The 14692-nt window shown below is 43.6% G+C and overlaps 1 protein-coding gene across 7 annotated transcripts in view; it reads left to right on the top strand.

The window, feature by feature from the left end:
* The window catches only part of FAM193A (family with sequence similarity 193 member A), a 391927-nt gene that overhangs the window by 173133 nt on the left and 204102 nt on the right, over positions 1-14692 (top strand). For all 7 annotated transcript variants that reach the window (XM_029592130.1, XM_029592147.1, XM_029592139.1 and 4 more), the window contains exon 6: positions 1254-1482. In XM_029592130.1, the coding sequence (XP_029447990.1) occupies positions 1254-1482 (229 nt within the window). The remainder of the gene's footprint in view (positions 1-1253; positions 1483-14692) is intronic.

Here is a 14692-nt window from a genome sequence, read left to right as displayed (position 1 = left end):
CTTGACTCTAATAGGCGGGGGGTGGCTATTGCTAAGCAGACTCTCTTCTCCTGGCTAGCGGACTGCATTTCCTTCTATTATGTCCAGGTAGGACTGCCACTGGAGGGCCACATCACGGCTCATTCTGTTAGAGCCATGGCAACTTCGGTGGCGCACCTGTGTGCAGTTCCAATAGGAGAGGTCTGCAAGGCTGCAACATGGAATTCTCTCCACACCTTCGCAGCTCATTGTCTAGACAGGGATGGCTTCCAAGATAGCAGATTTAGCCAGTCTGTCCTCAGGAACATTTTTCAGCTGTGAACCCAACTCTTCCTCCTAAGGCCTCTGGTTTGAGTTCAGACTGTCCTCGCTGTTACCAACAGCACCTCTTTTGTTCTGTTTGGTATCTGTTGATCCCATTATTTTTCGGGGCAAGCCTGTAGCTAAGGATTCACCCACATGTGAGGACTACCATCCTGCTTGTCCTAGGAGAAAGCGAAGTTGCTTACCTGTAACAGGTGTTCTCCTAGGTCAGCAGAATGTTATTCCTCAGGAAACCCACCAGCCACCCCTCAGAGTTGGATTGCTGTAGTTTGTTTTATTTTTTCTTAATCTACTTATGAGACTGAAGAGAGAGACCCCGTGTGGACACATGGATAGTGGCATGCTGGGCATGCTCAGTATGCCAGTCAAAGTTTTTCTAAAAATTTTGACAAGTTTTTCCATGCTGGGCTCCATCTGATGATGTCACCCACATGTGAGGACTAACATCCTGCTGTCCTAGTAGAACACCTGTTACAGGTAAGCAACTTCGCTCTCTCTCTCTATATATGTTTCTCTCTCTCTCTGTATATATATATCTATATATATCTACTTTTATTTTTATATATATATATATATATAATATTTATTTATTGCTATAAAATTTGAATGTTTTTGTTTCCTGAAGGCACCTAATATCGTTCTGATAGAAATGTTTGAGATTTGAGTGACTTGAGCCATGTATAGGGCCCTACCAAAACTGTGGGATAAACTTCAAATATTCATGGCAGAATAGTATACAAAAGAGACAAAATTATGTAAGAGAAAAACAAAAACTAGAGCATTTGTAATAAGCATTGTAATCTTTTCATGGTAGCACTATACTAAGATTTGTTTTATCATTATTTTCTGTTTTTCCTTATGAACTTTTAAATCTTTCACTAAGGACATGCAACATTTTCACTCAGTTAATATGGTAGTTTCTAAACAAAATGTCATTCTTTAATGTTCAGGCTTTGTGAAAGAGACCCTTATCAGCTCTACCAGCGCTTGGAGCAGCAAGCAAGAGAATATGTGCTTGAAATGAAAGTTCGTCTGCTCAGGCACTTATCATTGGGATCTAAAGTTGCCTCAACAATTCAAGGCCCACCACAAGCACATCAGTTCATCTCGCTGCTGCTAGAGGAATACAGTGCACTCTGCCAGGCAGCTCGCACAATCAGCACCTTCCTTATCACTCTGGTAAGATATGTAAAAAAGGAAGACTATAAATCCACAGGTAGAGCTCCTCCAGTTAGTGGGCTCCATTTAAAACAGTTTTCTGTTCTCCTATTTGGAACATAAGCATTCCTGTTTTAAATCCTCAGTTTATTCTGAGGAATTTTCTTCATCTTATTTACTGGCTTTGCTGCCAAAACTTCATGTTATTTGTCTGTTCAATCGTCTGCTCCCTGGATTGGCTTTGAATGCTACGAAAGCAACATTTAAAGCCTGAGTGTGGGGGAAGGGTGGGGAAGGAGGAGTCATGGTCATTCCTCAAGAGTGATTCCTAGTGGCCAGATTGAGGGCCCATGATTGTAGGGTTCTGAATGGAGCCCTGGTGCATGGTTCCTGGGTGAGACTCTGGTTGCAATGACTAGACTAAGTACATTGAGGGAAGGGGGAAAATCACAAGTAGTTGCAAATGCAGACTCATAGCACCAGGATCCCAGCAGTAGTTCTGAGTGAGCTGGAAGACCAAAGACTCAGGAGGAAATTGCCATGTCGGGGAAAAAAAAATCAGGATAGTGCTACACACTCATCTGAGTTTTCTGCCTAAGGTGATGTCTGTTCTCTACCTGAGTCAATCATCTTTTTGGTGTTCTTCAAACATCTACATACACATAACTGAAAACCTGCACTTTACATGCTGAATTACAAGAGAACTGTGACCAACTATCTGGAGTGAACTAAAGCCTAGAGAATGACCCTCAGCTTTTTGTTTTCTTTGACCTGAACAGGCTGGGGGTGTCAGTGATGAGGAAAATAGAGGTCCATTTTGAAAGGTGTTTTGCCAGTACATTTTTGTTACCTGCATAAAATCTGTTTAATATTCTGACCCCCTTCCCCAACTGCTTAAATTTTATGTGCACAAAATTTATCGAAACAAAAAAGGGGCATCAATGAAAACATTCCAGGACCAGGGTAACTTTAGCCAGTGAACCCACATATTGAGTGCGCTCTGGCTAAAGTTACACGCACAAGTCTGGTTCAAAAAAATAGCTATCCAGTTTATCTAAATAAAGTTTCATTGGTAATTTTATCTGCGTTTTTTCAGCGGTTTTTGTTCCGCAGCAGACGTATCTGGGTACGTCATACTGACTATCTACATGCGTAACTTGAACAGGATAAATTTGCACACTCTGGTTTTCAGAACATTGACACCATAATTTCGTGGTACCAGATTTCATCTGTCATTGTTGTCATGGCGAATCAGGGGTAAGGTGACATCAGTGGCCAATCTAATATCTACCTCCTCAGAAGAAATTTGCAAGACTAAAATATAGAGCTGCATCCACATTCACTGAACACTATTTCTTTGATATGGCCTTCTGTCAGGATCCTAGATTTGTATTGTCTGTCTCGCAATGCCTATTTGCTGACTAGAACACAACTTCCACCCTCTTAGGGCTAATTCCATTTGATTTTCAGGGTTGTTTTCCTGTCTGTCTTCCATGTTGCAAAAAAAATAAAAAAAATAAAAATTCAGAGGTGGAAAGGGATCAAAAAGTGGCTTCTTGTCTTTTGTGTCTGCTTGTAATCAAAGAAAAGGTAATTGCTTACCTATAGTCAAGCCTTTATTAATGTGGGTAGGTGCTGGCACTTTTTCCCCTGCAACAGATCCTGGGGAATGACAGGAGGGGAAGGGAGAGGCTGAGTAGAGTTCCATTTTTTGTTCTGTCGCATCCTCATTCTCATCAACATCCCCCTTCCTGTTCCTTGCTCTCTGTATTGGAGGGGAGGGGCTGGAATTGAAAACGGAGGGCTGTGCTCTGCTGAGTGATTTGGGGGCACGGACCAATAGCGTTGGAGCAGAAGTCCTGTGCTGTACCATGGAAATATAAAAATATAGAAACGTCTTATTTGGTCAGACCAGAATACCATTAAGCCCGGCATCCTGTCTCAGACAGTGGCCAATCACAAGTCACAATTACCCAGTAGGATCCCAAATAATAGATCCAATCTTCCTTTTTCATAACTTGGATAAGCAGAAGCTTCCTCAAATCTCATTGGCTGCTAATAGTTTCTCCATTGACAAGCGGGGCTGAATTAACCATGACATGTGATTGTTATCCGACAGCGCTGAATGGACCCTTCTCTCTGGTACAATAAGGTTTTACTACTGAACATGTGCAGGATTGTCTGTGCATGCTGCCTTATAAGCCCCTTAGTCTTTTTGTCCGCCCTACTGAATGGATGTATATGCGCTCTCCCCTCTCTAAGTGAAAACATTTTGCTTTGGCCTTCTTCCTTTCTTGTTTATACTTTATCTGCCTTCACTGCCTCAGCAGCTTGTTGAAGGTCCTTGTCATTGCTACCTTATTTAAAAAAAAAATAAATATATATCTATATCTATATATTGGAAATGAAGATGCCTGGTAAAAAGGCCACTCTTGGTGTCTTCAGAGATTGTGCGTGTGTCTGCCTAATGCTCACTGTTGGCCATATGGTTTGCTACATTTCCATAGGCTCAAATCATGATTCCATGAACTGCTATGATTGCAGACATAAGAACATGCCATACTGGGTCAGACCAAGGGTCCATCAAGCCCAGCATCCTGTTTCCAACAATGGCCAATCCAGGCTATAAATACCTGACAAGTACCCAAAAACTGTCTACCCATGCTTCTGATGTTAGTAATAGCAATGGTTATTTTCTAAGTCAACTTGATTAATAGTAGGTAATGGACTTCTCCTCCAAGAACTTATCCAAACCTTTTTTAAACCCAGCTACACTAACTGCACTAACCACATCCCCCTGGCAACAAATGCCAGAGTTTTTAATTGTGTTGAGTGAAAAAACTTCCTCTGATTAGTTTTAAATGTGCTACATCCTAATTTCATAGAGTATCCCCTAGTCCTTCTGTTATCCGAAAGAGTAAATAACCAATTCACATTTACCTGTTCTAGACCTCTCATGATTTTAAATACCTCTATCATATTTCCCCTCCAAGCTCAACAGTCCTAACCTCTTTAGTCTTTCCTCATAGGGGAGCTGTTCTATCCCCTTTATCATTTGGGTCGCCCTTCTCTGTACCTTCTCCATTGCAACTATATCTTCTTTGAGATGCGGCAACCAGAATTCAAGGTGCGGCAACCAGAATTCAAGGTGCGGTCTCACCATGGAGCGATACAGAGGCATTATGACATTTTCCGTTTTATTCACTATTCCCTTCCTAATAATTTTTAACATTCTGTTTGCTTTTTTGACTCTGCAGCACACTGAGCCGATGATTTCAATGTATTATCCACCATGACTCCTAGATCTCTTTCCTAGGTGGTAGCTCCTAATATGGTAGCTCCTAACATCGTGTAACTATAGCATGGGTTAAAGGGCCCAGCGGAACTGAGCATTCATGATGGCTGAGCTTCACGGTCAGTAGGAAGCTGAAACTGATCCTCTTCCCAGAGCAGAGCTTCCTTGAGTGCCATGTGGAACAGGTGCTCCTCATCTAAGGCACCTCCATCCATGGTATCTGGTTGAACAAAGGCACAGAAATATAGGACACTATAGTCTCTGCGCTCCATGTCATGTTCCCAAGCCTCATCCCCAAGAGGCTCAAAAGCATCATTCGATACCATTGGTGCTATTGATGCCCCTGGCATCATTGAAGCAACTGGTGTTGAAGCAACTGTCACCATCAATGCACAAGGCTTCGGGCAAGTCTCCATCAGGAGAAGGATTCTCCTATGATACTCCCCAAGATTTGGGGGGACCAGGAGGGGATGCGTTCTAAGTTCCGTGCCAAGAAGGAAAAGGGAAGACACCTTTATTCCTATCCCATCTCTTCCTGGACCCTAGATTTGCCAGAACTTCGGATCCAGAGGTTCAGACCAGGAACAGACATCTACCTTGCATCTGGAAGCCCTAGAATCATGTCTGTTTAGTGGTACCCTGGTTTCCCTGCAGGCCTCACAATGGGAGACTGTCTCTAGTCTCTAAGGAGGATGTCTTTTTGCCAACTCTGGCGCAGACGACACAGTTTGTGGACTTGTTATCTAAAGCGAAAAATGTCTTTACCTCCTTGATGACCAGTGACAAGGCGGGCACTCTTCTACCATTCTTGTTAAAGGTGTCAGATTTAGTATTGCAAGGGGGCATCCTGCCCTTTTCCATGCCATGTGATGCCCTCTCTGTAACCCTGGCAGTGCAGTTCAGCCCACCTTCCCCCTCCATGGAGGAGTCCAGCCACTGTTCGGAGATTGAAACACGGGGCATGGCAAACCTGAATCTTTCCTGGGATATTTTCCCTCTGAGTTGACTGAGGTCATCACCTCAATCACCATCCTCTTAGGAGTCCTGAGCTAGTGTTCCCCCCAAACTGTGACTCTGAGCAGGGATGTATAGGAATCCCATCTGACTCCTTTCTTGACCTGCTGGCATATTAATCAGCACCAGGATATTTCTTCCCCAAATTCTTTGATAAGTTGGGCAAGGAGTCAATGTCTATAGGGATAAGGACCTGTGTTTGGATATTTTTAGCTGCCTTCAGATCTTGGAGATCCCGTCTGCACCAGTGGCCATCCTAATGCACTAAATCCTGCAGGACCTACAAACGAAAATGTAGCATAATCTAGATCATGTCCTCTAGTTGCCAGAAAGTTAGACGACGTGTATAGAGTGCAACCATATCCCAGGGTCAATCAGTTACCCTATCAGTCCATGGTATTGGAGTCAGTTTTGAAGCAGGCTAAGACGACCCATATTTTCTCCAACAATCCACCAGTAAGGACACTAGGATATTGGGTACTTTGGGGGGGGGGAAAAGTCTTCCAAAGCTCCATGCTCAAAGCATGCTTTGCAGCCCATCAACTTCACATGGTCCAGAACTTACATGACTGCATTGAGAAGTTAAAGCCCTAACAGGAATCCTTGGAAGGAAGAGTGTTATTGTCATGCCCTCTTGGACGCAGAAGAGTGAAGCGCCATTTTATCCAGTCGGTATACAAGGCCTTTGATACTATTGTAAAATCAGCAGCAGCCATTGGAGCCCACTGGATGACCTGACTCAGAGCTAGCGATCAGCAGGAGAATGTTTTTGCACAAGCTAGCTAACGTCCCTTGCACTGGGGAAAACCTTTGCGGAGACAAAATAAGGGAGACAGTTGCTCAGGTTAAATAACAGCATGCAGCTTTACTGTCCCTCTCCAAGCCCACTGAGCAACTATCTGATTCGAGATGCCATTAATTCTCTTACAGGTGGGCCTTCTGTCAGGGACTCCCATTTTAACCCTTTCAGCATTATTGAACCATGCCTATTGTACCATAATAATTTCCGGCAAGAGGATGCCCATGCGAAAGGTGGCAACCAAAGACATCGCAACCAGTTCAACCAAAGCCAGGGCTGAGGTTTTGATGGGCATCGACTTTGTGCCAAGACTCCTGTATTGTGAGGAAGGATTTGGCCATTCCTAGAGGAATGGAAGAAAGTCATCAAGGACCACTGGGTCCTCAAAATTATGGAATATGGTTATCGCTTGCATTTTTCCTGTTGTCTAGTTTCCTCCTTAGTGTTCAGCCTAAAATCTGGATCTCTCTGACATGGCTCAGCTTTGTCTTGGAGTTGAGTCACTTATCAGGCAGTGGGCAATAGAGCCTGTTCTGGCCAAGATATGACAAATGCTTCTACTCTCACTATTTCCTTATCCCCAAGAAATCACAGGATCTGAAGCCTATCTTAGGTTTAAGAAAGCTGCACAAGAATCTGCTATGGGAGAAGCTCTCCAGACCATTCTCCCCTTCAGCTGGGGGTCTGGATATGTGCTTTGGATCTAAAGAATGGGTATGTTCACATTCCCAACACCCTCTCCCTGGACATTCCTGTGGTTTACGGTGGGCAAGAGACACTTCCAATACAAAGTTCTTCCATTTGGCCTCCCGGCGGCCCTTAGTGTCTTCACAAAGTGCTTGGCGGTACTAGTGACACATCTGTATTGCCCAGGGGATTTCACAGAGGGGAATTCTAGAGTCTGTGGAAAAGGTGATATAGCTCCTCCAGTCCCTGGGCTTCATAGGAATTATGCCAAATCGAATCTTGTTCCTACCTAATGGTTAAAATTCATTGGAGTTTGGATAGATTCGCTGGAGGAAAGAGCTTTCCTTCCATTAGAAAGGGCTTTGTCTCTGAGCTTTGGTCTAAGACCCATTACAGTTAAATCAGACCCCAGCTCAAGCTGTCCTGGTGGTTTTCAGCCACATGGCAGCAGTGTTACACGTGGTTCACCCTGACTCATGTCAATAGAAGATCCCTTCAATTAGGCTTTCGTTTGCAGTGGGACCAACTGACTCAACACTTCTCTTGCTCTGTGACAATCACTGGAGAAATGAAAATGTCTTTTCAATGGTGGCTCAGTCCTGCTATTCTGGAAGTAGGATCTCCCTTGTGAGAGTTGCCACATCACATGATCTTAGTCGCCAGTGAGTCCACTAAAAGGGTAGACCATACATACAGGTCTTTCCTGGGCTCAGCATGGACAGCATGCGCTAAGAATGTTTACTTGTTTTAAAGAGGTCTGATCCAAATTGACAATCAAGTAGCAATGTTCTATGTCAGGAGTGGCCAACCTTTCAAGCAGTTCTGTCATCTGCACTCTTCCAGGGTGCAGAGTTGGACAGGAGGAATGCTGAAGTGTCCTCTATACACATCATTTGGGTTGAAGTCCAACATCAAGTAATTCTCCTGTAGGCACCAGCTCAGGTCTTGCACCCTAAGCCTGTCTTGACACTGAATCTGAGTTGAATGGGATCAGAGTGAGTCGCTTCTCCTGCACCTTTATCTTTCACTCCTGAAACCCAGAGAGCCTGATTTTAGGCCTTGGAGGTCTTCATATCTAGAGTTGGTATATTCTCAGATTACCATTGAACCAGTCTTCTGTGGGTTAGAGTCCTGGGGCACTAGATATGTCAGAAGAGTACTCTTCAAAAGAAGAAAACATAACTGATCTTTTATCAGCACCATTTCCACTACAAGAATAGAGATCCACCTGAAGACCTTACCTTTCCTTTCCTTCCCTAACATTATTCAAAGAATGACTTCCTTTGTGTTATAGATTGAAGGTGATCCTAGGATGTCACTTCTTGGCCTCCTCTTGTTCTTTGATGCCCCAAAGAGAAGTTGGCATTTCCCATTCATGCTGTATCCTAGGATGTACAGAAGAGGGTGTAGGAGAGACCCCTTATATCATACTAATGTTAAGAAGGTGGACATGAAACATTTCCCGGCAACTGAAGGATTTGACAAAATGCAGCATAGTTTAGTAATTAAATCTGCCTTGAAAAGGGCCAAGGACTAGAGATACCATGTGTTAGTATTGCCTCCTAGACTTGATACTCAATCTCTGGACCTTTATGGGAAGAAACATTATCAAACTATTCTTTGGTCCTACATAACTTCTTACCAGATCTACATGATGTAGTATTTGCATACAGTCTGGGAAGGGGTACTGAACAGCAACAGGAAGAGTTCAGTCACTTGTTGAAAACCGATGAGGAGTTAAGTATCTGGTCTGTATGGCCTATGATCCTATTGAAATGGCATTTTGACCCTCTTTTAGTGGCCACAAACTGTTGTGATTGTAGTCTTCAGATCGTCCTGAGAATTGGCTGGAAAGGCTTGCAGATGTAGGGAATGCCTTTAGAGATCAGGTCATGGAAATAATGGAGTTCATGAAAGACCACCTTCCATGCGTCAGACCCTTTTCACTGCTACCTTAAAACTACCCTGCACATCTGAAATTTCAGTGTGGGCTGCTTAGGAAGCAGTTTTTCCTCAAAAGAAATTCTTCCCAGGACATTGTTGTGAAAAACTGGACCAGCCCAAGGATTGAGGGCTTGGCAGTCCCTGGGTGGTTCCCCTGCCTGGGTGTGAGACAAGGACCATACTCAAGATTTGCGATTAACTCTATTGGTACCTTAGCACTTTATATACAAAGGAGAAGGCAGACAGAATCTGAGAGCCCTTCTGAGCTGTGACAAGAAGGACCCCTTATTTAAATGGTCCTGAACAAAAGGCGCACTGAACCAACCACGAGCACCATATACCTTGCAGGTGTAGAAACGTCCGCTTTGCTGCAGTTAGATGTATGAAATGACTTGAGACGGTTACCTAATTGCAGGGGCAAATGTCATCTCAGGTATGTATGAGAAAATTGAAAAATCAAGCCCACAAGCAAGCAGAGACTTTCCATCCAAATGGAGACAAGGATACATTTTGCACTTGCTAACACTTCACATTTATTGCAAAAATAACAATGATCCTTTAGCCTACATATTTCCTGTCAGTTGCTGGACTGCAGTTAGTTAAAACCACATTTTATCTGCAATGTCATTGTCTGTGCCATAAAGCAAGTTACTCTAAATTCAGCATTTTGCAGTTAATCCTTGAAGGACCTTACTTAACCCTATCAGCACAGTGTACTATTGCTAATACAAAGGCCAGCAGGCCCATTTGTAACTTTCAACAACCTACTCATCAGGCAATAGGGCTTTAAGCCTTGCTGTCACAACCAAAAAAGCTCCAGCTCTTCACTGCCATCTAGAGTTAGGTTTTTGATTGAGTCCAGAGAGGCTAGCCAGAATCCCAGCGTCCAGTGCAGTAGTCTTCCCTTTTAAATCATTATCCTATTGTAACCTTGGACAGTTGGATTCTTTAGATTATGAAGAAAGGCTGCCTATTTATATCTATTTACTTGCCTAAAAAATCACTAAAGCTCATTTAACACTGATATGCTCAGTTTGTAAGTCTCACTCTTGCAGGCTACAGGATTTATCCTTCCCCACTGCAGTAAAAAGGGTGAAGATTTAACTCCATTTACTTCTGGGTTTCCAAAACAGAAAGGATTCCTATCCATCTTAGATGTAGTAGATGGCTTGCTTCAATGGAAGCCTCTCATCAATCCTCGTGTAAAGTCATGGGACATCATTGACCTCAGTCTACTTTGAACTTGAAGGAGACTGCCAGAAGTACAAATTCTTGGGGAGAACTAAGGAAAAAACTTTAACTAGCCAAATCTGGGGGAGGGTCCGTTCAAAATCAATAGCAGATATAGTGTCCAGTGAACAGCCCTGGCCAAGTGTTAACTGTTTAACTCCCTCCCACCTTGCCCCTCTACCCACCCACCCCTAGGTTTGTTTTCTGATATAGTCTGCCTAAATACATAATTGGCATCAAGATAAATTAGTAATTTGGTATTTCCTTAGGTGTTATCCATCAAATAAATTTACCAAAATGAGGACTATCCATTATAAGTATTGTGAAGCCTTTATTCTGAGGGAAATCATCTGGAAACTTAGGGCTTGCCCCATTTGTTCAGAACTCTCTTCCTTGAAAACGGAGCTGGCTGAAGGTAAAGCTGAATTAGCTGCAATAAAGAAAATTTCACCCACTTTACATTATTCAGGAATTAATTCCCCATTACCACAGAAAACCCAAAAGTCAAGGAAAAAGGGGTTTACAGTGGGCTCAGGTAGGTTAAGACCTTTTGACCCACAGACACCCGTTCTTGACAGCTGTGCAGCCCACAAGTCTACCCCCCCACTCACACAGGGCATTAAGAAACTCAAAAAACAACAGGATTACAGTGGGCTCTGGTAGAATTAGACCTGTGATGCGGGGAGACACGCTGTATCAAGTGACACAAGTACAAAATGCCTTCTCTGTATTAGATATTGAAGAAGCTCTTGCGAAAGAGATTGAAGTGTTATATAAAAAGAAAGAAGAAACCCAATGCATACAGAAGTTCCATAATACAATCAGTAACCAAAGGAAAAAGCTTATTGTGCTGGGTGACTGTCATCAGAGGCACTAATCTGGGAACTCTTAGTGAGGGAAACACTACAGTTAAAAGCCTCCCAGGATCATCGGCCAGCAGAAATGCTATTCAAATAGTGATCAAAGAAGAAAGCAAAAACTCTAAAGTTGATATTATCATCCATCTGGGAACCAACGACCTTGCTAGAAACAGCATCCAAGCGGTACAGAGAGATTTCCAGTCTCTAGCGAAGCAGATTAGTCACATGGCGACAACCATTGCCTTTTCAGAAGTATTACCTGTTCATGGAAAGGGGAAAGAGAGGCTAAGCCATGTTAATAACTTCAGTGTATGGCTCAAATCCTGGTGTAAGGAACAAAGTTTTGGATTTATTGGGGGCTGGGGCCGTGTATGGAACAGTAAAATGTTCTTTGTCAAAGATGGCTTACATCTGTCAGTGGAAGGAAAAAAGAATCCTAAGAGATAAATTCAAATCCTATGTCATAAGGCATTTAAACTAGATACCGGGGGCGGCAGAAATTAAAATGTCAGCCCCCAAATACAAATGCAATGGAAAAGGGTGAAATAGATAACAAAACTCAACTAAAGTCACAGAAAGGGAGTCCAAAAAAAGCAGTAACCTGAACAAGAAAAGCTGGAAAGCTATGAGCACAAATGTTTGTAGTTTGGGCAATAAAATCCCAGATCTGCAAGCCCTAATGGTAGAGGCAGACTTGGACGTTGTTGCTGTCACAGAATCTCATGATTGGGATACAACAATACCGGGCTATAACTTAAGTAAGGACAGAAAGGACAGGAAAGGGGGAGGAGTGGCTCTTTATGTCAGAAACAATATCCAAGCATCTGAGCTGCAAGGAAGAAGGGACAAAGAAGCACTATGGGCCGACCTGAAAGATGATGATGGGGCATCCATTTTTATTGGAGTGGTTTACAGGCCTCCAAATCAAATGGAAGAGCTTGACAGAGATCTGATTGAAGACATCCAAAAGATGGGAAAAAAGGGAGAAGTGGTGATTGTTGGAGATTTTAATCTGCCGGATGTAGACTGGAGAATCCCTTCTGCAGAATCTAACAATAGTAGAGAGAGTGGATGCCCTGCAAGGGGCTCTGTTCAAACAAATGGTAATAGAACCCACGAGGGAGGGAGCTATACTCGATTTAGTGCTCACTAATGGAGATAATGTCTCTAATGTCCAGGTGGGTGCCCACCTCAGCACCAGTGATCATCAAACAGTATGGTTTCATATCACAAATAGGATACAGAGAAGAAGCACGAAGACCCGAGTTTTGCAGTTCAAAAATAGTCTTTGATGAAATGGGGAAGTACCTGGAAGAAGAACTAGAAGGCTGGGAGGACAGGAGAGATGTGGAACAATAATGGACCAAACTAAAAGGAGCAATTACCAAGGCAACTAATCTATATCAGGCCGATACAGTAAAGTTCGCGGGCGAGCGGCCGCTCTCCTGGCGTGCGCACATGCCAGTGTCCTGTGCGCGCGATTCAGTAAACTAAAAAATTTAAATTAGGGCCGGCGGTAAGAAGAGGCGCTAGGGACACTAGCGCATCCCTAGCGCCTCTTTTCGGACAGGAGCGGTGGCTGTCAGTTGGTTTGACAGCCGACGCTTAATTTTGCCGGGGTTGGTTCTCGAGCCTGCTGACAGCCACAGGTTCGGAAACCAGACGCCAGCAAAATTGAGCGTTTGGTTTTCAAGCTGCGGGCCGATTTCAAAAATTTTTTTTTTACTTTTTTTTTTTTTTTTACTTTCGGGACCTCCGACTTAATATCGCCATGATATTAAGTCGGAGGGTGCACAGAAAAGCAGTTTTTACTGCTTTTCTGTGCACTTTCCCGGTGCCGGGAGAAATTTACACCTACCTTTGGGCAGGCGCTAATTTCTGAAAGTAAAATGTGTGGCTTGGCTGCATATTTTGCTTTCTGAATCGCACGGGAATACCTAATAGGGCCATCAAAATGCATTTGCATGTTGCGGGCGCTAATAGGTTTGGGGGGGTTGGACGCGCATTTTCGACGCGCTATTACCCCTTACTGAATAAGGGGTAAAGCTAGTGCGTCAAACGCGCATCCAATCTCGGGTTAACAGTGCACTTCCTCCAGGTACTTCCCCATTTCATCCGTCGGAGCGCACTGTACTGTATCGGCCTGTATGTTAGAAAAGTAAAGAAAAGCAAAAGAAAAATGAAACCTGTCTGGTTCTCAAAGGAGAGGTGGCTGACAAAATAAAAGCTAGAAGAACAGCGTTCAAGAAATATAAAGGATCCTAAAGGGAGGAGCACAAGGAAGAATATCTGGTGGAACTGAGGGAGACAAAGAAAGTAATCGACAGCAAAAGGTCAAGCGGAAGAAAGGATTGCCAAAGAGGTAAAGCGAGGTGACAACACATTTTTCAGATACATCAGAGAAAGGAGAAAAGTTCAAAGTGATATAGTGAAATTAAAAGGTGAAAAGGATCAATGTGTGGAGAGAGACGAAGAAATGGCAGAAATATTAAACTAATACTTCAGTTCGGTGTTCACTAAAGAGGACCCTGGAGAAGGACCATTGCTAGTTAACAAGAAGCTGGAGGGAGGAGTGGAGTAGATGTAACTCAGTTTACAGGAGAGAATGTATGGGAAGAGCTAGGAAAACTAAAAGTGGCCAAATTCATGGGGCCTGATGAGGTTCATCCCAGGATACTGAGGGAAGCTCAGAGATGTGCTGGCGAGTTCGCTACGTGACCTGTTCAATAGATCCCTAGAAATGGGAGTGGTGCAGAGTGATTGGAGAAGAGCAGTGGTGGTCCCGCTTCACAAGAGTGGGAGCAGAGAGGAGGCTGGAAACTACAGGCCGGTTAGCCTCACATCAGTGGTAGGAAAAGTAATGGAATCACTGCTGAAAGAAAGAATAGTGAACTATCTACAGTCAGAAGAATTGCTGGACCAGAGGCAGCATGGATTCACCAGGGGAAGGTCCTGTCAGACAAATCTGATTGACTTTTTTGATTGGGTGACTAGGGAATTAAACTGAGAGAGCGCTCGATGTCATCTACTTGGATTTCAGCAAAGCTTTTGATATAGTCCTGCACAGGAGGCTTGTGAATAAAACGAGAAGCTTAGGAGTGAGTGCCAAGGTGGTGGCCTGGATTGCAAACTGGTTGACGGACAGAAGACAATGTGTGATGGTAAATGGAACTTACTCTGAAGAGAGAACGGTGTTAAGCGGAGTGCCGCAAGGATCGGTATTGGGACCGGTCCTGTTCACTATCTTTGTGAGCAACATTGTGGACAGGATAGAAGGTAAGGTTTGTCTTTTTGCGGATGATACTAAGATCTGCAACAGAGTGGACATGCCAGAAGGAGTGGAGAGAGTGAGATGGGATTTAAGGAAGCTGGAAGAGTGGTCGAAGATATGGCAGCTGAGAT

This window comes from Rhinatrema bivittatum, chromosome 1, assembly GCF_901001135.1.
Source record: "Rhinatrema bivittatum chromosome 1, aRhiBiv1.1, whole genome shotgun sequence".
Lineage (NCBI taxonomy): Eukaryota > Metazoa > Chordata > Amphibia > Gymnophiona > Rhinatrematidae > Rhinatrema > Rhinatrema bivittatum.
This window is presented reverse-complemented; position numbering and strand designations above follow the sequence as displayed.